Raw genomic sequence first — 27,374 nt, 5'->3', positions numbered from 1 at the left:
TTGATTTGTCATAGAGAGGCACCTATGACCTCTTCCTTTAGGCTGGTTTCACAGTGGGACGTTACAGGCACACGTTAGAGCAGCCTGTAACTCAGCCCACCGCACAGCAATGAAAAATCAATGGGCTGTTCCCAGTGCCCTCGTTGCGTTACAGTGTAACGCTGCGCCATAATATAACATACTGCATGCAGTACTTTATAGACTGCTTGCACATGCGCTGTAATGTTGGGGAGGAGCGGAGAGCGGCCAAGCACATGGCTAATTAATATTCACTGCACTCAGTGACGTGCAGTGTTTACTTCCTGGAGCGGCCGCTCTGTGCGGCTATTGGCCGGGCGGGACCACGTGATGCCGCATGCGCCCAAGAGTGCGCATCACGGCATCACGGACGCCAGAGTGAGCTGCACAACGCGGCTCACGCTGACGTCCACATTAGAGAGCACCAGGCGTTGCGTTTGGGGCACGTTATGCGACCATAACGTCCCCTAAAACGCAACGTCCTGGTGTGAAACCAGCCTTAGGGTGTGGGGCTATAGACAGAAGAAGGCCGCCTTGTAAGTATAATAAAGTTTTATTAAAAAAAAAAAAAAAAAAGGCGAAGCGCAAATCTGAAACACTGTAGAGGTTTCCTTACCGTGCAAATGCCCTAGGAATCACTGCACGCAGCGATGCAGCGATTTAAAGTGCTGCAGCGATTCTTAGTGGGTTCCAGGCCTGAAAGCCAATCAAACGCCATCCAAATGAAAGGCAGGTGGCAACGTACATATAAGTCAGTATTCCCTGAAGCCTGACCTGGATGTATGCAGAGGGCTGCTGCAAGGCTCGTGGATTACTACTGTTATGCAGCCCAGGAGTTTTCTGTTCTTAGTAAATCAGCCCCATAATGCACTTTGTTTCTCATTAGGGGGAAGTGGATGCTGAAATAGAAGGAATGGACTTCCAGAGATTCTCCAGCTTCAGACCGGCGTGAGTATAAACCTCTCACTATTACGCAGAGGAATCACCCACTTTTAGGCCTTGTTCACATTGTGTTCGGCTCGCATGTCCGTCCGTGGTGGGCTTTTTTCCCTGCGTTTTTTTAAAGCTATTTCTGGCGATTTTCTGCGCGTTCGCTTATTTTTGTGGGCGTTTTTGTAAGCGCTTTTGCAGAGCGCTTCCGTCTTTTAAATGTATACAAATAAATACAATGTATTTAAATAAAAAAAAATTCACGCAATTACTCGCCAAAGCGATTTTGTGAGCGTTTTGTTTTTTTCCTATACCTTCCATTAAGGCAAATCACCTCAAAAATGGCCCAAGCACCGCTTTTCAAAGCAGATCGCAAAGGAAGCGCTCTGATATGAACGCTCTCACAGAGAATCATGGCACAAGCGCTTTGAGGGCGACTTTAAAAATCGCCCGCGCTTAAAATTTTACAAAAACGCCTATAATGTGAACAAGGCCTTTGGGCTCATTCACACTAGAAGATCTTTTCTGAGCGCTTTGCGATTGATTCGCGGTTTTTAAAATCGCTCCTATTCACATTTATTAAAATCGCTGGAAAAATCGATGCGATTTTCGCGATCGCGAAATCGCTGCGATTTTTCTGCGATTTTTACCATGATTTTAATGAAAGTGAATGGGATCGATTTTAAAAACTGTGAATCAATCGCAAAACGCTCGGAAAAGCGCTTCTAGTGTGAATGGGCCCACTTTCCACTATAGCCAGATATAGAATACCGAAGCGTCCAAATAACAGGTTTACTATAACAGAAGTTCTATTATATATGCTTTTACTCTAACAGGTATTACTCCTATATACTTACAATGGTGCTTGGCCAGGATCTGTCAATTTAATTTAATATACCCAAATGTTTACTGTAGTAGAGTTTACTATAACAAGATTATACTGTATCAGTGCAGGGCCGGTTCTAGACCTTTTGCTCCCTGAGGCAAACTTTTGAGGATGCATTGCACGTTATAGCTGTGGTGCAATCAAAATAATAAACACCCTCAGTGTAGGTAGGAAGGTAGCAAGGTATAGGTGCCCCATGTATAGGAAGCAAGGTATAGGTATCTCCACTACAGCTAGCCAGGTATAGGTGCCACAGTATAGGTAGCAGGTAAAGGTGCCCGAGTATAGGTAGCAGGTATAGGTGCCCCCATTATAGGTAGCAGGTATAGGTGCCCCCAGTATAGATAGCAGGTATAAAAGCCCCCAGTATAGTTAGCAGGCATAGGTGCCCCCAGTATAGGTAGCAGGTAAAGGTGCCCAGTATAGGTAGCAGGTATAGGTGCCGCAGTATAGGTAGCAGGTATAGGTGCCCCAGTATAGGTAGCAGGTATAGGTGCCCCAGTATAGGTAGCAGGTATAGGTGCCCCCAGTATGGGTATCCAGGTATAGGTCCACCCATTATAGGCAGCAGGTATAGGTGCACCCAGTATGGGTATCCAGGTATAGGTGCCCCCATTATAGGTAGCAGGTATAGGTGGCCCAGTATAGGTAGCAGGTATAGGTGCCTCCAGTATGGGTATCCAGGTATAGGTGCCCCCATTATAGGTAGCAGGTATAGGTGTCCCAGTATAGGTAACAGGTATAGGTGCCCCCAGTATGGGTATCCAGGTATAGGTGCCCCCATTATAGGTAGCAGGTATAGGTGCACCCAGTATAGGTAGCAGGTAAAGGTGCTCAGTATAGGCAGCAGGTATAGGTGCACCCAGTATGGGTATCCAGGTATAGGTGCCCCCATTATAGGTAGCAGGTATAGGTGCCCCCAGTATAGGTAGCAGGTATAGGTGCCTCCAGTATGGGTATCCAGGTATAGGTGCCCCCATTATAGGTAGCAGGTATAGGTGTCCCAGTATAGGTAGCAGGTATAGGTGCCCCCAGTATGGGTATCCAGGTATAGGTGCCCCCATTATAGGTAGCAGGTATAGGTGCACCCAGTATAGGTAGCAGGTAAAGGTGCTCAGTATAGGTAGCAGGTATAGTTGCCCCCAGGATGGGTAGCCAGGTATAGGTGCCCCAGTATAGGTAGCCTGGTGTAGGTGCCCCCAGTATAGGTAGCAGGTATACTTGCACCCAGTATAGGTAGCAGGTAAAGGTGCCCAGTATAGGTAGCCAGGTATAGGTGCCCCAGTATAGGTAGTATAGGTGCCCCCAGTATAGGTAGCAGGTATAGGTGCACCCAGTATAGGTAGCAGGTATAGGTGCACCCAGTATAGGTAGCAGGTATAGGTGCCCCCAGTATAGGTAGCAGGTATAGGTGCACCCAGTATAGGTAGCAGGTATAGGTGCACCCAGTATAGGTAGCAGGTATAAGTGCCCCCAGTATGGGTAGCAGGTAAAGGTGCCCAGTATAGGTAGCAGGTATAGGTGCCTCCAGTATGGGTATCCAGGTATAGGTGCCCCCATTATAGGTAGCAGGTATAGGTGTCCCAGTATAGGTAGCAGGTATAGGCGCCCCCAGTATGGGTATCCAGGTATAGGTGCCCCCATTATAGGTAACAGGTATAGGTGCACCCAGTATAGGTAGCAGGTAAAGGTGCTCAGTATAGGTAGCAGGTATAGGTGCCCCCAGTATGGGTAGCCAGATATAGGTGCCCCAGTATAGGTAGCCTGGTGTAGGTGCCCCCAGTATAGGTAGCAGGTATAGGTGCACCCAGTATAGGTAGCAGGTAAAGGTGCCCAGTATAGGTAGCCAGGTATAGGTGCCCCAGTATAGGTAGTATAGGTGCCCCCAGTATAGGTAGCAGGTATAGGTGCACCCAGTATAGGTAACAGGTATAGGTGCACCCAGTATAGGTAGCTGGTATAGGTGCCCCCAGTATGGGTAGCAGGTAAAGGTGCCCAGTATAGGTAGCAGGTATAGGTGCCCCCAGTATGGGTAGCCAGGTATAGGTGCCCCCAGTATAGGTAGCAGGTATGGGTGCCACTGTGGGGAGGACGGCCAACATCATTCCTCCCTCCCTTTCCACCTTCTGTCCTCCCTGCAGAGCTGGTGCAGCGGTGCGGGTTGTAATTAACTCACCTGCTTACTCACTCCAAATGATTTGTCCCCTCCAGCAGCCGTCTCCTCACCCGATCTCTGTATAAGGCGCGTAGTCACGCATCATGCAGGGAAACAGGAAGTAGAGAGGAGACAGCTCCCGGTGGAGACACATTGCATGGAGCGAGCAGGTGAGTTAATAACAGCCCACACAGCTGTGTCAGCTCTATGGGGGGACAGGAGGGGGCCCATGGAGAGGGAGGAAGGTAAGATGCCGGACCCCTTCCACCACTTCTGGCAGTCACCCCATCCCCCCGCAGAAGGAAAATGAGCGATGGCCAGGGATGCCGTCCTGACACAAGATGCCGCCTGAGGAAGAGGCGTCACCTGGCGTCATGAGCGGCCCAGAGCTTTATAAGTGACATATTGGTGTTATTCACATCACAATCAACACTTCCAGAAAATTGGACTCCGTGTAAAAAAAACAAGTGACATATGGGAGAGAGCAGACTGCAGAACAGGGGCCCCAAATTGTTGACTTAAGGTGCCCATACACTCGTCAGATTGGCAGCAGATAGATAAGAAATGCATCTGATGATCTATCTGATGCGTTTTTAGAACATTTTTACCAGGATAGAATTCCAATAGATTTCAGTTTGAAATCTATTGAAATTCGATCTGATGGCATTTTTTTGCCATCAGATTTCCATTAAGGCCAATGCAAAATGATAAGCAATCTCATCAGAGCGACCTAAATTTTCCACCCTGCCAGTTCGATGGAAATCCATCGAAATCGGCCATCGATCGGTCGATTGGCCAACCGATTTGCAAACGATCAATCGATCGATCGGGATCGATCGGTCGGCCAGAAAATCGGCTGAGTGTATGGGCCCCTTTAGTGATTGCATCCGATCGCTATAGGTGGCGGTCATTAAAAGTGTATAAACTTGTATAGGTATTGCAAGAGTTAAGGGGCCCATACACTCAGCCGATTTTCTGGCCGACCGATCGATCGATTGATCGTTTGCAAATCGGTTGGCCGATCGACGGCCGATTTCGATCGATTTCGATGGATTTCCATCGAACTTGCAGGGTGGAAAATTTAGGTCGATCTGATGAGATTGCTTATCAGTTTGCATTGGCCTTAATGGAAATCTGATGGCAAAAAAATGCCATCAGATCGAATTTCAATAGATTTCAAACTGAAATCTATTGGAATTCTATCCTGGTAAAAAATGTTCTAAAAACGCATCAGATAGATCATCAGATGCATTTCTTATCTATCTGCTGCCAATCTGACGAGTGTATGGGCACCTTTACAAAGGATCAGGCATGCACAGCGGCAGGACGGCGATTTTCAATCTGGGACATACTGTAGATTCCATGTCCTACAACAGCGGACCACACTTTTTCGGGATTATTACCTTACACTGCAATATAGTAAAACAGCCACAAGATGTCACTGGCACTGTGTGTAAAACGTGATGGTTATCTTTATGGGATTTTTATTTCCTGTATTCTCTCTGTACTAAATAAGCTGCATTTCCTGATGGTGGTGTATGATATACTGTATGTCTGCATGTTTCAGTAAAGAGTTGTAAATGGTTTTACGGGGTAATATCAAGAAAAAGCAGAGACAGAAAATTGAAGGAGGTTTTAAAAGCTAGGGTCGGGGCGGAAAACCGCAGCTAAGAGCGGTAATCCCGACCTCTGCTTGGGGTAGCCGCTGGAGGCTGTGTGCAGAGTATAGCGCGCCGCAGGCGTTTCTACATACCTCCCGGGGGATCCCGATGTCGGCCGCCATTCTTCTTCCTCTCCTCCGGGGCTCTGCTTCCTGCTGGTGAGATCGCTGGGTGTCGTCAGGATGACAGCCTGCAATTTCACTTTAGAGTTGCAACGCCACCCGGAGGATGGAGGCATAACTGCAGGCATGATTAGAGGGCACAATGCCACATTAGCAGGTGCTTTCAATAGTTGCAGCTCTGCGGGAGGAGAGGGGTGTCTTGTGTAGTATTGGCCTGGGTGCTCTGGTGTTATAATGGGTGCATATCTGCGTGTACAGAATACTTAAGCTCCAACAGCTACTGATGTAAAACAATTATAACCCCAACGCTCAAAAAGACACTTTCCGCTATATTTTATTGGGGGGGGGGGGGGGAGAGATGCATGAAAAGATGGGCAAAAGATGTACGCGGGAGCAGAACACTACCGGCCATCGGGGCGCCACAGGGGCATGCACGATGAACCATGATTTAGCCAATGTACCGGGCCAGGCAGTGGAGGATCGGAGACAGCGGGGGAGCCAACGGCCTGAAGGGGGCTGGAGGAAGCTCCAGGTAAGTATAAAAGCCATAATATTTTTATCTAAGCTGTCCTTTAAAGTGAACCTCCGGACTAAAAATCTACTCAGCAGAACTGAAAAGGTTTGGTGTTTCTTTAACAGTTTCACAGCATCAGAACTTTGTTTTTCTTACCAAAGCATCATTTTTAGCTGCATTTTTACCTAAGCTCCACCCATCAAAGAAACAAAAAGCCCGGGCTTTTTTTCCTGATGCTGTGCAGAGCATGATGGGATTTCCTATGTTGTTAATTACGTTGCCTAGCAACTGGGAGGTGCTCAGGACACAGGACAGTTGGAGCTGTGTCTCATGCTCCCTGTCACCTCCTTTCAACCAAAAAGATAGCTGCCATCATGAAATCAAACATTTGCCTGTTCTTTTAAAAAGTGTGGTTAAGAGATTAAATTTACCTATCTATTTTAATTAACATAACTAATGTAACTTAATGACAGTATGTTTGTTTAGGCTGGAGTTCCTCTTTAAGGTGTCCTTTAAGCCTTCTACACACGCAAGATAGTTCTAGCCCATTCATCCAGGAGCCAACCTGGAAACAGGACTGGGAGGTAAGCAGGGACCTGCACCAGTTTATGGGAGGTGATGGGAGGAGCAACGTTCAGTGTCCATGACGCTGCCATACTTACTCCCTGCAGTCAGGTTTGATGCTGGACGCTCATGTTAGGAAAAAACATTTCCCTTGACATAAGCATCACACCACCTCCTTTTTTGCCAACTTCGTAGAGGATATTATTTTTTTTTTGTTTTTATTAGTGAACGGTTTTATGTGACGGCTCACCTTAATATAATGTTCTGCCTTTCTCTATACAGACTTCTAATGGTTGACCGGGAAGAGTCCCGCCCTGGGGCGTGGTTCATGAGAAAGATGATTGCATCCCTTGCCTACATGTTCCCCACTGCCTACACTGTGCCCATCACTACCCTGGCGAAGGCCATGCTGAATAACGCTGTAATGCCGAGTGATAAGAAGGTGGAACTGCTGGAGAACAAGGCAATCCATTCCCTGGGAAAGCTGGGCGAAGAGACTGCTAAGGGGAAGTGCTGAGGGGAATGTGCATCACTCAGAGACTGTGGATAGAATTCCTGACAATGCGATGCTGAGGGATTATGGGTAAAAACCCTACCAGTTCCGCACTGAGGGATCATGGATTAACAATCTGCCAGGGCCACACTGAGGGATTATTGGTAAATACCCTGCCAATGTCTCATTGAGGGATTATGTCTAAACACCTTGCCAGTGCCACACTAAGGGATCATGGGTAAATACCTTGCCATTGCCACACTGAGGGATTATGGGTAAATACCCTGCCAGTGCTGCACTGAGGGATTATGGGTAAACACCCTGCTAGTGCCACACTGAGGTATTATGGGTAAACACCCTGCCAGTGCCACACTAAGGAATCATGGGTAAATACCCTGCCAGTGCCACACTGAGGGATTATGGGTAAACACCCTGCCAGTGCCACACTAAGGGATCATGGGTAAATACCCTGACAGTGCCACACTGAGGGATTATGGGTAAACACTCTGCCAGTGCCACACTAAGGGATTATGGGTAAATACTCTGCCAGTGCCACACTGAGGGATTATGGGTAATTCCTCTGCCAGTGCCACTCTAAAGGATCATGGGTAAACACCTTGCCAGTACCACTCTAAGGGATCATGGATAAATCCCCTGCCCGTGCCGCACTGAGGGATTATGGGTAAATGCACTGCTAGTGTTAGGGATTATGGGTAAATTCCCTGAAAGTGCCTCGCTAAGAGACTATAAGTAAATCGCCTGCCAGTGCCACACTGAGGGATTATAGGTAAATACAGTAAAACAAGTGTTATGCAGAAATTGCGCAACCAGAAAAAATAAATCCTGGCCTTGCAGGGTGCATATAAATCTACTTTTACGCCTCTTTATACAGTAATAAACCTCTGTTTCATTAAGTCTGTCCTTAGGCCACATACACACATCAGACCATAGTCTTTTGAAAATGAAAGATCACAGACCAATCTTACCACCCTTCATGTAGTATGAGAGCCATACCTACACAGTCTTTTCTATGGAGCTGAAGTCCCCATCAGATAAAATCTTTGCAAGATGCTGCACACACAGATGCTGTACAGACACAAAAGATCAGTATCTGCAAAAGATCTGTTCCTGCCAAAAATCCATTCCTGCAAATTGCATTCATAGTCTATGAGATCTGCAGATCATCATACACACATGATTTAACTGACATTCATCTGCAGATCAGATCCACCAGGATGGATTTTCAGATCTGCAGATGATTGCTTGATCTGCAGATGAATGTCAGTTAAATCATGTGTGTATGATGATCTGCAGATCTCATAGACTATGAATGCAATTTGCAGGAAATGATTAAATAAAATAGGTGAGGGAGGGGGAAGTTGGGCCCCTCTCCCGCCGCTGTGTGTGCCTGCTGCTCCCTCCTCCTGCCCCTAAAAATGGCCCTGGGTGGGCCCCAGAGTCGTGCCCCCCCCCCCCCCCACGGCTGCATCCAATTGTTACAGGGAGTGATATCAGGTCAAGCAATTAAACCCCAAGGGCTGCCCCCCTAGAGTTTGTAAATGTGCCCCCCTTGTGTGCATTATACTGTACATTATCTGTCCTGTATCGCCCACCGCGCAGAATCCCCCGTTTTTCCGCTAGCAGTATACACGTCACCGGAGTGCTATGCGATGACGGCGTGTAAAGCGCTAATGGAAGAGTGTGTGATTCCGAAGACACGACAGGTGATGTATGAGCAGGGGCGGACTGACAACTCATGGGGCCCCCGGGCAATAGGAGAATATGGGGCCCCCATACCCGTGTTTCCCACCTTTCACGTTATATTTTTACAGACTAAGATATAATAATTTATTGACAACAGTAAATATGTTATATTGTGATATTGTACACTGACAAAAAACCCTGCGCCGCGCGCAGCGCGGCGCACCAAATATGGGTGTGGTCACGCAACAGAATGTGGGCGTGGTCATGGGTGGGGCAAAATATACATGACTTTAGCAGTGGTGTAAAAGGTCTGCTGGGGAAGTTTGAACTCTGCCATAGTGTTTCCCCCCAAAATACATGTAATCTGACAGCATTTCACCAAAAATCTATGCAATTTGGCAGAGGTTCCTCCAAAATACAGATAATATGGCAGTCGTTCCCCCAAAATAGACATTATCTGGCAGCAGCGGTTCCCCCAAATACACATAATTTGGCAGCGGATCACCAAAAATACATGTAGCAGCAGTGGTTCCCCCAAAATACACAGAATCTGGAAGCAGCAGTTCCCCCATTATACACAATCTGGCAGCGGTTCCCCAAAAATACACATAATCTGGCAGCTGTTTCTCAAAGTACACTTAATCTGGCAGCAGAAGTTTCCCAAAAATAGTTAATCTGGCAGCAGTTCCCCCAAAATAGGTGCCCCCAGTATAGGTAACCAGGTCAAAAGGTATCCCCAGTGGAAGTATCCAGGTCTATAGGTTTTCCCAGTGCAGGTATCCAGGTCTATAGGTGTCCCCAGTATAAGTAGCCTAATCTACAGGTGTCCCCAGAATAGATAACCAGGTCTATAGATGTCCCCATTTAAGATAGCCAGGTCTATAGATGTCCCCAGTTAAGATAGCCAGGTCTATAGGTTTCCCCAGTATAGGTAGCCAGGTCTACAGGTGTCTCCAGAATAGGTAGCCAGGCCTATAGGTGTCCCTAGTACAGATAGCCAGGTCTATAGGTGTCTCCTGTATAGATAGCCAGGTCTTTAGGTGTCCCCAGTATATGTAGCCAGGTGTATAGGTGTCCCCAGTATAGCCAGGTCTATAGGTGTCCCCAGTATAGCCAGGTCTATAGGTGTCCCCAGTATATACAGTCAGGTCTATAGGTGCCCCCAGTATATACAGCCAGGTCTATAGGTGCCCCCAGTATATGTAGCTAGGTCTATAAGAGCCCCCAGTATATGTAGTCAGGTGTATAAGTGCCCCCCAGTATATGCAGCCAGGTGTATAGGTGCCCCCAGTATATGCAGCCAGGTGTATAGGTGCCCCCAGTATATGCAGCCAGGTGTATAGGTGCCCCCAGTATATGTAGCCAGGTGTATAGGTCTTCCCAGTATATGCAGCCAGGTGTATAGGTGCCCCCAGTATATGCAGCCAGGTGTATAGGTGCCCCCAGTATATGCAGCCAGGTGTATAGGTCTCCCCAGTATATGCAGCCAGGTGTATAGGTGCCCCCAGTATATGCAGCCAGGTGTATAGGTGCCCCCAGTATATGCAGCCAGGTGTATAGGTCTCCCCAGTATATGTAACCAGGTGTATAGGTGCCCCCAGTATATGCAGCCAGGTGTATAGGTGCACCCAGTATATGCAGCCAGGTGTATAGGTGCCCCCAGTATATGCAGCCAGGTGTATAGGTCTCCCCAGTATATGCAGCCAGGTGTATAGGTCTCCCCAGTATATGCAGCCAGGTGTATATGTGCCCCCAGTATATGCAGCCAGGTGTATAGGTGCCCCCAGTATATGCACCCAGGTGTATAGGTGCCCCCAGTATATGCAGCCAGGTGTATAGGTGCCCCCAGTATATGCAGCCAGGTGTATAGGTGCCCCCAGTATATGCAGCCAGGTCTCCCCAGTATATGCAGCCAGGTGTATAGGTCTCCCCAGTATAGCCAGGTCTGTAAGTGCCCCCAGTATATGCAGCCAGGTGTATAGGTCTCCCCAGTATAGCCAGGTGTATAAGTGCCCCCAGTATATGCAGCCAGGTGTATAAGTGCCCCCAGTATATGCTGCCAGGTGTATAGTGGCCCCAGTATATGCAGCCAGGTGTATAGGTCTCCCCAGTATAGGCAGGTGTATAGTTGCCCCCAGTATATGCAGCCAGGTGTATAGGTTTCCCCAGTATAGCCAGGTCTGTAAGTGCCCCCAGTATATGCAGCCAGGTTTGTAGGTATCTCCAGGAGGGGAGACAGCCAGTGAAGGAGGGCGATTTGCATAGCAGCGGAGAAGGGGGGGAAGTTTCCCCCCCCCCCTTCTCTCACCTTGGGCCCCCCTTCCTGGCTCTCCCCTCCGTAATCTGCAAAGTGCAAATAGCTGGAAGCGGCTGACAGCGGGCGGAAACTTACCGCTGTTTAGCCACCGGAGGGAGCGCAGATCTGTGTGCCGCTAGTCTGGGCTTCTCAAGCCCACACTAGCTGCACACAGATCAGCGATCCCTCCAATGGCTGAACAGCGGTAAATCTCCGCCCGCTGTCAGCCGCTTCCAGCTGTTTGCACTTTGCAGATTACGGAGGGGAGAGCCAGGAAGGGGGGCCCCAAGGTGAGAGAAGGGGGGGGGGAACTTCCCCCCTTCTCCGCTGCTATGCCCATCGCCCTCCTTCACTGGCTGTCTCCCCTCCTGCTCAGGGTTCTCTTGCGGGTGGCGGGCCCCCCCTGACCACGGGCCCTCGGTCCGTGCCCGAGTGCCCTAATGGTCAGTCCGCCCCTGTGTATGAGGCTGCTTCCACACAGGGACGTTACAGGCAGGGCCGGCCCGCCCATGAGGCGTGGTGAAACTTTTGCCTCAGGCGGCACTTCTGGGGGGGGGGGGGGGGGGCACCCGCCCGTCCGTCCGTCCATGTGTGTGGGGGGCCGCCCGAGCTGGAGGGGATAGCGGGCAGGAAGGGGGTATTGGGCCTAGTGGCAGGAAGTGACGTCAGTGGAGCGCACGCTGGCCTGGAACGAGGAAGAGGTGAGTAATCCCCGCTCGTTGCCTCTTACGAATAGCTGCAGCCACAGCACAGACCTTTTTAAAGCTGGAGGGGAGCGGAGGACGGGGGACCCAGGCGAGGGAGGGGGGGTCCGACCCCCCCTCCCTGCCACTAGGCCCAATACCCCCTTCCTGCCCGCTATCCCCTCCAGCTCGGGCGGCCCCCCACAACAACGGCTTGGGGGGGGCGGCGGCGATTTCTTTAAAAATTGCCTCAGGCGGCAAAAAGTCTAGGGCCGGGCCTGGGCACAGGCGCACGTTAGTGCAGCCTGTAACGCTCCCCAACTCACAGCAATACAAAGTCAATGGGGCTGTTCACACTGCCCACGGTGCGTTACATGTAATGCTGAACGTTCTTCAGAACGTGCAGCATACTATAGTGTTCCAGCGGCTTAAGCCGCGTTAGACTGTTTGCACATGCTCAGTGTTGGGGCGGAGAGGAGGCGGGGAGAGGCCGCTACGTAGCCGCGCACATGACTACTCAATATGCACTGCACTGGTGGCCGCTGATTGGCTGGCGGTACCACATGATGCGAAGTGTTTCACTCCGCATCACGTGGTCCCGTCGGCCAATCAGCCACTCTCACTGCCCTAATGTGGAAAGAGCCGCTTAACGCGGCTCACTCAATGTCCTCTACCAACACCGGCAGGCGTTGCGTTAGGGGACGTTATGCGACCATAACGTCCACTATAACGCAACGTCCCGGTGTGTAACTAGCCTAAATGCACACATGGGGGCAGCGGACTCATGCTGGAATCAATCGGGAATTGGCTTGCACTGTATGGGCAGCCAACAGATCTCTCTCTAGTCTCTAATCAGATCCAATCAGGGAGAGATTTGTCTCTTGGTCGAATCTGCCCCTCATTGCTAGATGTATGGCTACCGTTAACGTTTACATGCACAATTAATTGCACTCCTATTCAAAGATCAAGCAGGACATGGCTACAGTATAGAGCAGCCTATTCAACCTAATTGGGCTAACACTGTTGTTCTGCTCACTGGTCCTCCAGTCAGACATGGTGTGTGCTGCGGGTTTGTACTATCATTACATCCCGCGATGTACCAGCTCCAGCATGGCTGTCTGGCGGGGATCGGTGTAGGACATCGAGGTGGAACTCCGCTTTTGCACTTGCTTCTCCCACTGTCAACCTCAGTCATTCAAGGACAGGAAGCTGAGGCTGAAGTGGTCACAGGATTACCACAAATGGATAGATGAAGACTGGAAATACATACTCTGGTCTTGATAAATCTGGATTACTGTTGAGACCACAGATGGTGCGGTCAGAATTTTGGTGACAGCAGCATGAATCCATGGAGCCCACCTGGTGTCAGCAGTTCTGGGTGGAGGTGGTTAGTGATAGAAATGTTTAGAACTCATGGAGAAGCATGCGATCAGTTTGGTCAGGTGATGGATATGAAAGTCTCTGATTTGCTAGTCATGATCATATACTAAAGCAGGACGTGATCACGGCAAATCAGAGCTTTGCAAATCTATCAGCTGATCAAACAAATCACATGGTTCTTCATAAGTTCTCCTAGACATGACCATAACTAGAGGGGTACGGGAAAAAAGCCGGCAGCTAGTGGACAAAAAGGGCGCCGCCATTCACTCCCATAATAAATATTGTTTAACCACTTCCCGACCGCCCCCAGCCGATGGGCGGCGGCAAAGTCCGGGCCCAAACGACCGCAATACGCCCATTGGCGGGGGCGGCTGCGGGAGTGGCTATGCGGCGATCGCGTCATTCGTGACGCGATCAGCGGCCGGGGACTGGCTCCGCCCACCGTTCGCTGTAACCCGCCGGCTGTTCGGAAGCGCCGGCTGGTTACTAGCACCCGGATCGCCGCTGAAACTATGTATAATAGGCTTTGTAATGTATACAAAGCCTATTATACTGGCTGCCTCCTGCCCTGGTGGTCCCAGTGTCCGAGGGACCACCAGGGCAGGCTGCAGCCACCCTAGTCTGCACCCAAGCACACTGATTCCCCTGCCCTGCCCTATGATCGCCCACAGCACCCCTCAGACCTCCCCCTGCCCACCCCCCAGACCACTGTTTGCACCCAGTCACCCCCCTAATCACCCATCAATCATTCCCTGTCACTATCTGTCAACGCTATTTTTTTTTTTTAGTCCCTAATCTGCCCCCTACTCCCTCCTGATCACCCCCCCCCCCCACCCCTCAGATTGTCCCCAGACCCCCCCTGTGTACTGTATGCATCTATCCCCCCTGATCACCTGTCAAACACCTGTCAATCACCCGTCAATCACCCCCTGTCACTGCCACCCATCAATCAGCCCCTAACCTGCCCCTTGCGGGCAATCTGATCACCCACCCACACCAATAGATCGCCCGCAGGTCCGACATCAGATCACCTCCCAAGTGCAGTGTTTACATCTCTTCTCTCCTCTAAACACCCACTAATTACCCATTAATCACCCCCTATCACCACCTGTCACTGTTACCCATCAGATTAGACCCTAATCTGCCCCTTGCGGGCACCCAATCACCCGCCCACACGCTCAGATTGCCCTCAGACCCCCCTTATCAATTCGCCAGTGCAATATTTACATCTGTTATTCCCTGTAATAACCCACTGATCACCTGTCAATCACCCATCAATCACCCCCTGTCACTGCCACCCATCAATCACCCCCTGTCACTGCCACCCATCAATCAGCCCCTAACCTGCCCCTTGCGGGCAATCTGATCACCCACCCACACCAATAGATCGCCCGCAGGTCCGACATCAGATCACCTCCCAAGTGCAGTGTTTACATCTCTTCTCTCCTCTAAACACCCACTAATTACCCATCAATCACCCCCTGTCACTGTTACCCATCAGATTAGACCCTAATCTGCCCCTAGGGCACCCAATCACCCGCCCACACCTCAGAACGCCCTCAGACCCCAGCCCTGATCACCTCGCCAGTGCATTGCTTGCATCTATTTCCCCCCTCTAATCACACCTTGAGACACCCATCAATCACCTCCTGTCACCCCCTAGCACACCTACCCATCAGATCAGGCCCTAATTTGCCCCGTGTGGGCTCCTGATCACTCGGCCAAACCCTCAGATCCCCCTCAGACCCCCTTCCGATCACCTCCCCAGTGCATTGATTGCATCTATTTTCCCCTCTAACCGCCCCCTGAGACACCCATCAATCACCTCCTGTCACCCCCCTAGCACTCCTATCCATCAGATCAGGCCCAATACATCCTGTCATCTAAGAGGCCACCCTGCTTATGACCGGTTCCACAAAATTTGCCCCCTCATAGACCACCTGTCATCAAAATTTGCAGATGCTTATACCCCTGAACAGTCATTTTGAGAAATTTGGTTTCCAGACTACTCACAGTTTTGGGCCCGTAAAATGCCAGGGCAGTATAGGAACCCCACAAGTGACCCCATTTTAGAAAGAAGACACCCCAAGGTATTCTGTTAGGTGTATGATGAGTTCATAGAAGATTTTATTTTTTGTCAAAAGTTAGCGGAAATTGGATTTTTATTGTTTTTTTCACAAAGTGTCATTTTTCACTAACTTGTGACAAAAAATAAAATCTTCTATGAACTCACCATACCCCTAACGGAATACCTTGGGGTGTCTTCTTTCTAAAATGGGGTCACTTGTGGGGTTCCTATACTGCCCTGGCATTTTAGGGGCCCTAAACCGTGAGGAGTAGTCTAGAAAACAAATGCCTCAAAATGACCTGTGAATAGGACGTTGGGCCCCTTAGCGCACCTAGGCTGCAAAAAAGTGTCACACATGTGGTATCGCCATACTCAGGAGAAGTAGTATAATGTGTTTTGTGGTGTATTTTTACACATACCCATGCTGGGTGGGAGAAATCTCTCTGTAAATGGACAATTGTGTGTAAAAAAAATCAAAAGATTGTCATTTACAGAGATATTTCTCCCACCCAGCATGGTTATATGTAAAAATACACCACAAAACACATTATACTACTTCTTCTGAGTACGGCGATACCACATGTGTGACACTTTTTTGCAGCCTAACTGTGCTAAGGGGCCCAAAGTCCAATGAGTACCTTTAGGATTTCACAGGTCATTTTGAGACATTTGGGTTCAAGACTACTCCTCACGGTTTAGGGCCCCTAAAATGCCAGGGCAGTATAGGAACCCCACAAGTGACCCCATTTTAGAAAGAAGACACCCAAAGGTATTCTGTTAGGTGTATGATGAGTTCATAGAAGATTTTATTTTTTGTCACAAGTTGGCGGAAATTGATATGTATTGTTTTTTTTTTTCACAAAGTGTCATTTTCCGCCAACTTGTGACAAAAAAAAAATCTTCTATGAACTCACCATACTCCTAACAGAATACCTTGGGGTGTCTTCTTTCTAAAATGGGGTCACTTGTGAGGTTCCTATACTGCCCTGGCATTTTAGGGGCCCTAAACCGTGAGGAGTAGTCTAGAAAACAAATGCCTCAAAATGACCTGTGAATAGGACGTTGGGCCCCTTAGCGCACCTAGGCTGCAAAAAAGTGTCACACATGTGGTATCGCCGTACTCAGAACAAGTAGTATAATGTGTTTTGGGGTGTATTTTTATACATACCCATGCTGGGTGGGAGAAATCTCTCTGTAAATGGACAATTGTGTGTAAAAAAAAATCAAATAATTGTCATTTACAGAGATATTTCTCCCACCCAGCATCTGTATGTGTAAAAATACACCCCAAAACACATTATACTACTTCTTCTGAGTACGGCGATACCACATGTGTGGCACTTTTTTGCACCCTAACTGCGCTAAGGGGCCCAAAGTCCAATGAGTACCTTTAGGATTTCACAGGTCATTTTGCGACATTTGGTTTCAAGACTACTCCTCACGGTTTAGGGCCCCTAAAATGCCAGGGCAGTATAGGAACCCCACAAATGACCATTTTAGAAAGAAGACACCCCAAGGTATTCCGTTAGGAGTACGGTGAGTTCATAGAAGATTTTATTTTTTGTCACAAGTTAGCGGAAAATGACACTTTGTGAAAAAAAACAATTAAAATCAATTTCCGCTAACTTGTGACAAAAAAAATAAATCTATGAACTCACCATACTCCTAACGGAATACCTTGGGGTGTCTTCTTTCTAAAATGGGGTAATTTGTGTAGTTCCTATACTGTCCTGGCATTTTAGGGGCCCTAAACCGTGAGGAGTAGTCTTGAAACCAAATTTCTCAAAATGACCTGTGAAATCCTAAAGGTACTCATTGGACTTTGGGCCCCTAAGAGCAGTTAGGGTGCAAAAAAGTGCCACACATGTGGTATCGCCGTACTCAGGAGAAGTAGTATAATGTGTTTTGGGGTGTATTTTTCCACATACCCATGCTGAGTGGGAGAAATATCTCTCTAAATAGACAATTGTGTGTAAAAAAAATTAAAAAATTGTCATTTACGGAGATATTTCTCCCACCCAGCATGGGTATGTGTAAAAATACACCCCAAAACACATTATACTACTTCTCCTGAGTACGGCAATACCACATGTGTGGCACTTTTTTGCAGCCTAACTGCGCTAAGGGGCCCAAAGTCCAATGAGCATCTTTAGGCTTTACAGGGGTGCTTACAATTAGGCACCCCCCAAAATGCCAGGACAGTGAACACACCCCACAAATTACCCCATTTTGGAAAGTAGACACTTCAAGGTATTCAGAGAGGAGCATAGTGAGTCCGTGGCAGATTTCATTTTTTTTGTCGCAAGTTAGAAGAAATGGAAACTTTGAAATCTTCTATGAACTTACCATGCCTCTCACTGAATACTTTGGGATGTCTTCTTTCCAAAATGGGGTCATTTGGGGGGTATTTGTACTATCCTGGAATTTTAGCCCCTCATGAAACCTGACAGGTGCGCAGAAAAGTCAGAGATGCTTGAAAATGGGAAAATTCACTTTTGGCACCATAGTTTGTAAACGCTATAACTTTTACCAAATCCAATAAATATACACTGAATGTTTTTTTTTTTATCAAAGACATGTAGCAGAATAACTTTCGCGCTCAAATGTATAGGAAAGTTTACTTTATTTGAATAATGTCAGCACAGAAAGTTAAAAAAGTCATTTTTTTGACAAAATTCATGTCTTTTTTGATGAATATAATAAAAAGTAAAACTCGCAGCAGCAATCAAATAGCACCAAAAGAAAGCTGTATTAGTGACAAGAAAAGAAGGTAAAATTCATTTAGGTGGTAGGTTGTATGAGCGAGCAATAAACCGTGAAAGCTGCAGTGGTCTGAATGGAGAAAAAGGCTCTGGTCCTTAAGGGGCGAAAAGACTGTGGTCCTCAAGTGGTTAATGGGTGCTGAAGAGGAAAGAAGGGCGCCGGAGATTATTAACGTTTTATAACTGTGCATGTGATGATTTAAGTTTAGAAAATAAACATATTTATCGTATTTAACTAAAACATTATTTAAAATGTTATCCCTTACTGTTTGTAAAAGATTATTATTCACAAAATAAAGCGATCAGTACGTAACGTAAATTGCAATATATTTTTTACAGTCACTATTTGTAAAACATTATTATCCACATAATAAAGCGATCAGTAAGAGGGATGGTTAGGGGGGTCTTAGCGTTAGGCACCACCAGGGGGGTTTTAGGGTTAGGCACCACCAGGGGGGTCTTAGGCTTAGGCACCACCAGGGGGGTCTAGGGGTTAAGGATAGGTACAGGGAAGGTTCTGTGTGAGAGTAGGGTTAGGTATAGTTACAGTACAATATACACCACCAGGGACGTGGTTAGGGTTAGGCACCACCAGGGGGGTGGTTAAGGTTAGGCACCAACAGGGGGGTCTTAGGGTTAGGCACCACCAGGGGGGTCTAGGGGTTAGGGATAGGTACAGGGAGGGTTCTGTGTGAGAGTAGGATTTGGTTTAGTTTTAGTAAAATTTTAGTAATACTTACTAATGTGTTACAACACTTATTACAAACGTAGTTATATTTATATCATCGTTATAAACCATATTTTCAGATTTTATTATAAGAAGAAACGATAAATGAAGGTTATTCACAATAATATACAATTATAGAGATTAAACATATATTATCGTTTTTTTAACAAACGTAATTATAAGTTTCACTTTTGAAACAGAAAATTAACATTTTCACAATTGGCAATTTCATACACATTTAATGATTTCTAAATTTGTATAAACGGTATTACTGCTTATCGTTTACACCCCGCGCCCTTTTTTCCCGACGCCCTTTTTTGATGTACGCCACTAGAGGTGTTTTGGGACATCGTTGAATGGGGAACTTGAATGTGCAGCTGACAAAGCTGCAGGAATTGTGTGACGTAATCATTTCAGCAGAGTCTCAAAGGAACGTTTCCAGCTTCTCTATGCCTGGCCTAAACTGAGACAATCTTTTACAGCGCTGCGGAAGATGTCTGTGCTATTTAAATACTAAATAATAATAACAGGCTTAAGCTTACTGAACACAGAGTATGGTTTAGGTGCCCTAGCAAGAATGTCCATAGAGAAATTCCCCTAACATGATTGGGTGGACAGCACCCACCGAACATCGAGGTTTCAGATAGGTTGTAGTAATAATATGCCCACACTATTCAGCCAATTAGAATGCTTCTTGTTGTATATGTTACTGTAATTGGAAGACGGACGGACTGTCTAGCTGGGTCACCTAAACCATAGGTTCTCGATGTGTGGTACGCGTACCCCAGGGGGTACTTCTGATGGTTCCAGGAGGTACTTGGGCTTGATATACTTAAAGGAGAACTGTAGTTAGAGGTATATAGAGACTGCCAAATTGATTTCCTTTTAAGCAATACCAGTTGCCTGGTTATCCTGCTGACATTCTGCCTCTCTAATACTTTTAGCCATAACCCCTGAACAAGCATGCAGCAGATCAGGTGTTTCTGACATTTTTGTCAGATCTGACAAGATTAGCTGCATGCTTGTTTCTGGTGTTTCTGCGGGCTGCCAGGTCACTGGTATTGCTTAAAAGGAAATCAATATGGCAGCCTCCATATACCTCTCACTACAGTTGCCCTTTAAAGAGACACTGAAGCGAAAAAAAATATATGATATAATGAATTGGTTGTGTACTATGAATAATTACTAAAAGATTAGCAGCAAAGAAAATATTCTCATATTTTTATTTTCAGGTATTTAGTGTGTTTTCTAACATTGCATCATTCTCTAATATGTGCAGATTACACAACACTCAGCATTCAAAATGATTCTTTCAGAGCAGTCTGTGAACTAATGACCTCTCCTCTGGTGGATAAAAAGTAAACAGTTCACTTACAGTTGAGATAATAAAAGTCAGAAGACAGCCCTCTCCACGACTTTGAAAGTTGTAGAGATTAATGGCTTTTTTACATAGAGATAACAACTGGAGTTTCTTAACTCTTCCTGTACTGGAAACAATTACACTGATGTATCTGATTTTAATGTTTTATTTCTTAGCTGTGCTACACATACAAATCATAATATCATATTTTTTTTTCCGCTTCAGTGTCTCTTTAACCAAGAATAACAAATTTAGAGTTTTAGAAAATGATACATCTTATTTAAACAACACTAAATTAGTATTTTAGCTAATTAAAAGCAATAGTAAATGCTTGGAAATTGTATAGAACCCATTATAATGTACTACAATTAAATATATATTTGTCAAGGAGTATTTGTGATAATGTTTACCATGCTAGGGGGTACTTGGTGAGTACAGGGTTTTAAAAGGGGTACATACCAATAAAATGTTGAGAAACACTGACCTAAACCATATTAGCTCCAATATTTGGAGGTCAAAAAGAATATTCTCTCTCTAGCCCTCAGTATGTGTCTACAGTAATGAATACAGGAAAAAAAAATGAGAAAATATATTACAATCAATACATAACAAAGAGAGAGGAGCTGAAAGAAAGACAAGTGTGACAAGAACAATGACCACAGGGTGGCAGCCTACCAATGGAAACAGTTTACTCTGAAACTGGACATAGCCATAATGAAAATACCTTTGCCATATAAATGGCAAAGGCAGCACACTTACTGTAAGTATACTTAGATTTGTTGATTGAAAATGCTTTGAGTCTCCCGCTTGGCCGTAAATAGCTATTGTTGTGAAACCCTTTTTCTATAGCAGGTGCATACTTCCCAACCTTTTGAGATGAGAAACAGGGACACTTTAAGACATGCCCCACCACACCTCTAACCACTCCCCCACCACACCCCTCTTCATGCATATCACAAAGAATCAAAAGATGTCGTTTTATAATTTATTTTAGGAGTTTAACTTACCCGAAGCTTCTTGCAGCCCCCTGGAGTCCTCCTGTGCCTACAACACAGGTCCAAGTCCCTCCGGCAAGCAGCGGCGACCCTCGCTAAGCTGGCTGGTTGCCCCTAGATGGGGCGCATGCGCAGCCCCAAGCCGGGCGCACCCTGATTGCACTCTCACTGCCGGGAACGCTCTGCGCAGTAGCGAGTTCCATGTACTGCATATGCGCAGTACGCTCTTAGCATCGGGAGTGCAGTGAGAAGGTGCGTGACCGGCCTCCACTGCTGGCTGGAGGGACTTGGACTGGCGTCGTGAGCACAGGATACCTCCAGGGGGCTGCAAGAAGCCCCAGGTAAATTCAACTAACTGTTTTATTACGCCCGCGGGGATTTTTCACCTTATGCATCGGAGCAATTTTCACCTCCCATTCATTCGCTAATAACTTTATCACTACTTATCACAATGTATTGATCTACATCTTGTTTTTTCCGCCACTAATTAAGCTTTCTGTGGGTGGTACCTTTTGCTAAGAGCCACTTTACCGTAAATGCATTTTAACAGGATTAATAAGAAAAAAATGGAAAAAATTCATTATTTCTCAGTTTTCGGCCATTATAGCTTTAAAATAATCCACGCTACCATAATTAAAACCTATGTATTTTATTTGCCCGTATGTCTCGGTTATTATACCATTTAAATTTTGTCCCTATCACAATGTTTGGCGCCAATATTTTATTTGGAAATAAAGGTGCATTGTTTCCGTTTTGCGTCCATCACTATTTACAAGCTTATAATTTTAAAAATGTTTGTAGTATACCCCCTTCAAATGCATTTTTTAAAAGTTCAGACCCTTAGGTAACTATTTATGTCTTTTTTTTTTTTTTAATTGTAATTTTTTTTTTTTTTACCATTAAAAATTTTATTTGGGTAATATTTTGGTGTGGGACAAAAACAGTAAATTTTTAATGTTGTAAAATGTGTATTTTGTAATGTAAAAAATGTTTAGATGTAGTTTTACTATTTGGCCACAAGATGGCCACCTTCGTTTTTAGTTTCCCTCCTTGTACTTCTCTCTAAGCGGAAGTACAAGGGGGATGCGGAAATCTGGCCGGGCAGAAGAGCCGGAGCCTCACAGGTGAGCGCTTCGGTTTTTCTGCGGGGGAAAGGGATCGGTGATCGGGAACCATGTTCCCTTTCACTGATCCCTGGGCTACTGGGGGACACAGCGGGGACGCGGGGGCGCGATCGCGGGCGGGAGCGCGCCCAAGCGCGGGAGCGCTGCAGAGCTGCCGCCCGGACGTGAGCTTCACGTCCGGGCGGCGGAAATGGTTAAAGAGACTCTGAAGCAAGAATAAATCTCGCTTCAGAGCTCATAGTTAGAAGGGGCATGTGTGCCCCTGCTAAAACGCCGCTATCCCGCGGCTAAACGGGGGTCCCTTCACCCCCAAATCCCCCCTTGCAAAATCCACGACCAACTTGGTCGTGGATTTTGCTCCTCCTGGAGGCAGGGCTAACGGTTGCAGACCTGCCTCACAGCGCGTCTATCAGCGGCGCATCGCCGCCTCTCCCCTCGCCCCTCTCAGTGAAGGAAGACTGAGAGGGGCGGGGGAGAGGCGGAGGTACGCGTCTGATAGACACGCGGGAGGCAGGGCTGCGGCGGTTAGCCCTGCCTCAATGCGGAAGAGATCCCCCCTCTGCACGGAGGGGATTTGGGGGGTAAGGGACCCCCGTTAAGCCGCAGGATATCGGCGTTTTAGCAGGGGCACAGATGCCCCTGCTATCTATGAGGTCTGAAGCGAGATTTATTCTCGCTTCAGACTCTCTTTAAAGAGATTCTGAAGCCTCTTTAAAAATCAGTAATTAGCCCTTATTTATGTTAAGGATCTATGCCCGACATAAAACGCCGCTATCCCGTGGCTGAACGAGGCTTTTATCACCCTCAAATACCCAGGGCAAAAATGGGGAGCATTTCCTGGAGCAGGCAGAGCTTTCTGAAGTAGCTCTGCCTCTCCTTGCATCAATCCCTGCTGATCGCCGCCTCTCTGTTTTCTTTTACTGAGAGGGGCGGGGGAGAGGCGGAGATCCGCGGTGGATTGACGCAAATTGAGGCAGAGCTGCAGTGGTAAGCTCTGCCTCCCTGGGCAGCAGAATCCACGACCAAGAAAGTCGTGGATTTTTTCCCTAGGATTTGAGGGTGATAAAACCCTTGTTCAGCCGCGGGATAGCTGCATTTTAGGTCGAGCATAGATCCTTAACATAAATAAGAGCTAAAAACTGGATTTTTAAAGAGGCTTCAGAATCTCTTTAAGATTTAAACTACACTGGTGATCTCTATCAGCATTCATTTTATTTCTTCGATTTATTGTTTGAAAATAAGAAAAAGTATCAATTTAATTGATGGTAATAAAGTTAAGTCAGTTAAACACATTTTTCAGTAGAAAAATACATATATTAACACAGATCTGTACATCAGTCTTGAGGGACAAATGAGGGAGAAAGAGGAATTGGGTTACCAAAGAGAGACTGTCCCTCCAAAAGTGGGGTATTTGGGAGCTATGTAGGTGGATGTGTAACACTGTGGCATGAGGGGCAGAGATCCGTGTGTGGCCCAAACATACAAGAAACATAAGGTACAGGTATGGAGGATAGTTTTTCACTTCTTGTCCAGAGAGTAGAGATGGTGAGTGAGATTGTTAAAGGATACCCGAGGTGACATGATGAGATAGACATGTGTATGTACAGTGCCAAGCACACAAATAACTAGGCTGCGTTCCTTTTTTTTTTTCCCCTCTGCGTGAAAGAGTTAAAAATCAGGTATGTGAGTGACACTTTTTGTCCGGGTCAGACTATAGCATAACCCTCACTGATAAGTAATTACAGCCGTCAAACACTTTTCTGCCAGTAAATGGCTTCTGAGAGCAGGAAAGAGATATAAAAGAGTCAATAATTCATAGATTTGAGCTCCAGCATTCTTCAATGAAGGTGCCATTAAGCAGAGACAATGAAACAGTATAAAAAAAAAAAAAAAAAAACACTTAAAACTAGATTTAAATATAAAATTAAACTGTGGGATATCTATAAAAAAACAAACAAAAACAAAAAACTCATTTTAGGAGAAAGAGGACAAATACAATTTTATTTCTCATCAGTTTATTTTCATCTTGGATGTCCTTTAACCATTTCTGCCACTCGGACGTGATTCTCACGTCCAGGCGGATGCTCTGCTGCGGTGCCGCGTTTCTGCCCCCATGCTGTCCCCCGGTAGCCCTGGGATCAGTAAACGGGAACATGGTTCCCGATCACCGATCCGTGTCCCCAGCAGAAAAACTGATGCTCTCTTACTAGAGGCTTCAGTCTTCCTGCGAAAAAAAAGAGTTTCCTTGTCCACCTTGTGCTTCCGGTGATCGAGAAGCACAAAGAGGAAAAAAAATAAACCCAAATAGTAAAACTACATCTACATACATATTTTTTACATTACAATTTACATATAATAAAACATTAAAAATTAATTGTTTATTTCGCACACCAAAATATTACCCAAATAAAATTTTTAATGGAAAAAAAAAATTACAATAAAAAAAAAACCACAAAAACAACACATAAATAGTTACTTAAGGGTCTGAACTTTTTAAATATGCATGTGAAGGGGGTATACTACGAACATTTTTTAAATTATAAGCTTGTAAATAGTGATGGACGCAAAACGGAAAAAATGCACCTTTATTTCCAAATAAAATATTGGCGCCATACATTGTGATAGGGACAAAATTTAAATGGCGTCATAACCGAGACAAACGGGCAAATAAAATACATAGGTTTTATTTATGGTAGCATGAATTGTTTTAAAGCTATAATGGACGAAAACTGAGAAATAATGAATTTTTTCCATTTTTTTCTTATTAATCCTGTTAAAATGCATTTATAAAAAAATAATTCTTAGCAAAATGTACAACCCAAAGAAAGCCTAATTAGTGGCGAAAAAACAAGATATAGATCAATAAATTGTGTTAAGTAGTGATAAAGTTATTAGCGAATGAATGGGAGGTGAAAATTGCTCTGATGCATAAGGTGAAAAATCCCCGCGGGCTAAAATGGTTAATGATCTATAAAGGTTTTCTTCTAATTGCACTTATTAGCTGATGGCTTTGTGTAGTCCAATTCCAAGCTACATACATTTGCACAAAAATAGCATAAAAATTGGATCAATCCAAAATTACTTTCATCGCACTGACCATGCCATTTGGCCTAAAACATGTTCTCAAGAACTTCCCTCTGCAGCTAAGGGCATTTCCAGAAAGCAAGATGGCTGCCCCTGTGACAGATAGCAGATTCTCCAGCTTTTGGCAGCTAGATGAGATGACACTCTGGTCTATTATTTAGTATTTTTTTAATATAACATCTTCCGCAGTCCTGTACAGAATATATAGTCTTGTCACTTAACTGTCCCTAAGAGGGGCTCACAATCTAATCCCTACCATAGTCATATGTCTATATCGTGTAGTGTATGTATCATAGTCTAGGGCCAATTAAAGAAATGTTTGTAGAATGTGGCAGAGATGGGCTCAAGTGGAGGAAACTTTATTCCAGGTTTACATTAACCACTTCACCACTGAGGGTTTTTTCCCCTTATAGACCAGAGCAATGTTCACCTTTCAGCGCTCCTCCCTTTCATTCACCAATAACTTTATCACTACTTATCACGACAAAATGATCTATATCTTGTTTTTTCGCCACTAATTATGCTTTCTTTGAGTGGTACATTTTTTTAAAGAATTATTTTATTCTAAATGCATTTTAACGGGAATAATAAGAAAAAAAATGTATCGTTTTCTGTTTTCGGCTTTTATAGTTTTCAAATAAAACCCACACATTCGCCCATTTGTCCCGGTTATTGCAACGTTTAAAATATTTCCCTAGTACAATGGCGACAATATATTTTTGGGAAATAAAGGTGTATTTTTTCTATTTTGCGTTCATCACTAATTACAAGCCCATATATGCCTAAATAACAGCAATATACCCTCAAGACATACATATTAAAGAAGTTCAGTCCCTAAGGTAACTATGTTTTTTTTATTGTCTTTTTTTTTAATATGCAGATGTTTTATTTGTGTAACTATGGGAGAGTGGGGGAGGTAAGGGGTAAATTTTAATGGTATATGTACAGTGTGTGTTTTTATGAAAAAAAAAAAAAGTAAGTAGATGTTATTTTACTATTTGTCACTAGATGTCACCACACTTTTTCTTCCTGTGTGTACTATTAATACGCTAACAAAAAGTAACGCGTGCATGTGTTACTTTAGTTTTATCGATGACCACGGCATCTCGTTGATGCCAGTGGTCATTGATGACACGCACTTAGATTGGTGAATGGGCTGCGCCAAGAATGCACATGGGAGTGTGGGCATGGCAGTGATATATGTACAGGATCTTCTCAAAAAATTAGCATATTGTGATAAAGTTCATTATTTTCTGTAATGTACTGATAAACATTAGACTTTCATATATTTTAGATTCAAATACACACAACTGAAGTAGTTCAAGCATTTTATTGTTTTAATATTGATGCTTTTGGCATACAGCTCATGAAAACCCAAATTTTCCATCTCAAAAAATTAGCATATTTCATCCGACCAATAAAAGAAAAGTGTTTTTAAAACAAAAGAAGTCAACCTTCAAATAATTATGTTAAGTTATGCACTCAATACTTGGTCGGGAATCTTTTTGCAGAAATGACTGCTTCAATGCGGCGTGGCATTGAGGCAATCGGCCTGTGGCACTGCTCAGGTGTTATGGAGGCCCAGGATGCTTCGATAGCGGCCTTATGCTCATCCAGAGTGTTGGGTCTTGCGTCTCTCAACTTTCTCTTCACAATATCCCACAGATTCTCTATGGGGTTCAGGTCAGGAGAGTTGGCAGGCCAATTGAGCACAGTAATACCATGGTCAGTAAACCATTTACCAGTGGTTTTGGCACTGTGAGCAGGTGCCAGGTTGTGCTGAAAAATGAAATCTTCATCTCCATAAAGCTTTTCAGCAGATGGAAGCATGAACCCACTTTTGAACCA

At 45.5% G+C, this 27,374-nt stretch overlaps 2 protein-coding genes across 2 annotated transcripts in view; one reads left to right on the top strand and one right to left on the bottom strand.

Annotated features, from left to right (window-relative positions):
- The window catches only part of LOC137539143 (oxidoreductase HTATIP2-like), a 39,344-nt gene extending 31,160 nt beyond the window's left edge, over positions 1-8,184 (top strand). The window contains exons 5-6 of the mRNA XM_068261645.1: positions 905-966; positions 7,133-8,184. Coding sequence (XP_068117746.1) covers positions 905-966; positions 7,133-7,367 — 297 coding nt within the window. The 3' untranslated portion in view covers positions 7,368-8,184. The remainder of the gene's footprint in view (positions 1-904; positions 967-7,132) is intronic.
- The window catches only part of LOC137539236 (oxidoreductase HTATIP2-like), a 121,402-nt gene extending 109,919 nt beyond the window's left edge, over positions 1-11,483 (bottom strand). The window contains exon 1 of the mRNA XM_068261782.1: positions 11,440-11,483. The gene's annotated coding sequence lies outside the window, so the exon portion shown is untranslated. The remainder of the gene's footprint in view (positions 1-11,439) is intronic.
- Positions 11,484-27,374: the final 15,891 nt, after the last annotated feature.

The sequence above is a fragment of the Hyperolius riggenbachi genome, chromosome 11, assembly GCF_040937935.1.
Source record: "Hyperolius riggenbachi isolate aHypRig1 chromosome 11, aHypRig1.pri, whole genome shotgun sequence".
Classification (NCBI taxonomy): Eukaryota; Metazoa; Chordata; class Amphibia; order Anura; family Hyperoliidae; genus Hyperolius; species Hyperolius riggenbachi.
This window is presented reverse-complemented; position numbering and strand designations above follow the sequence as displayed.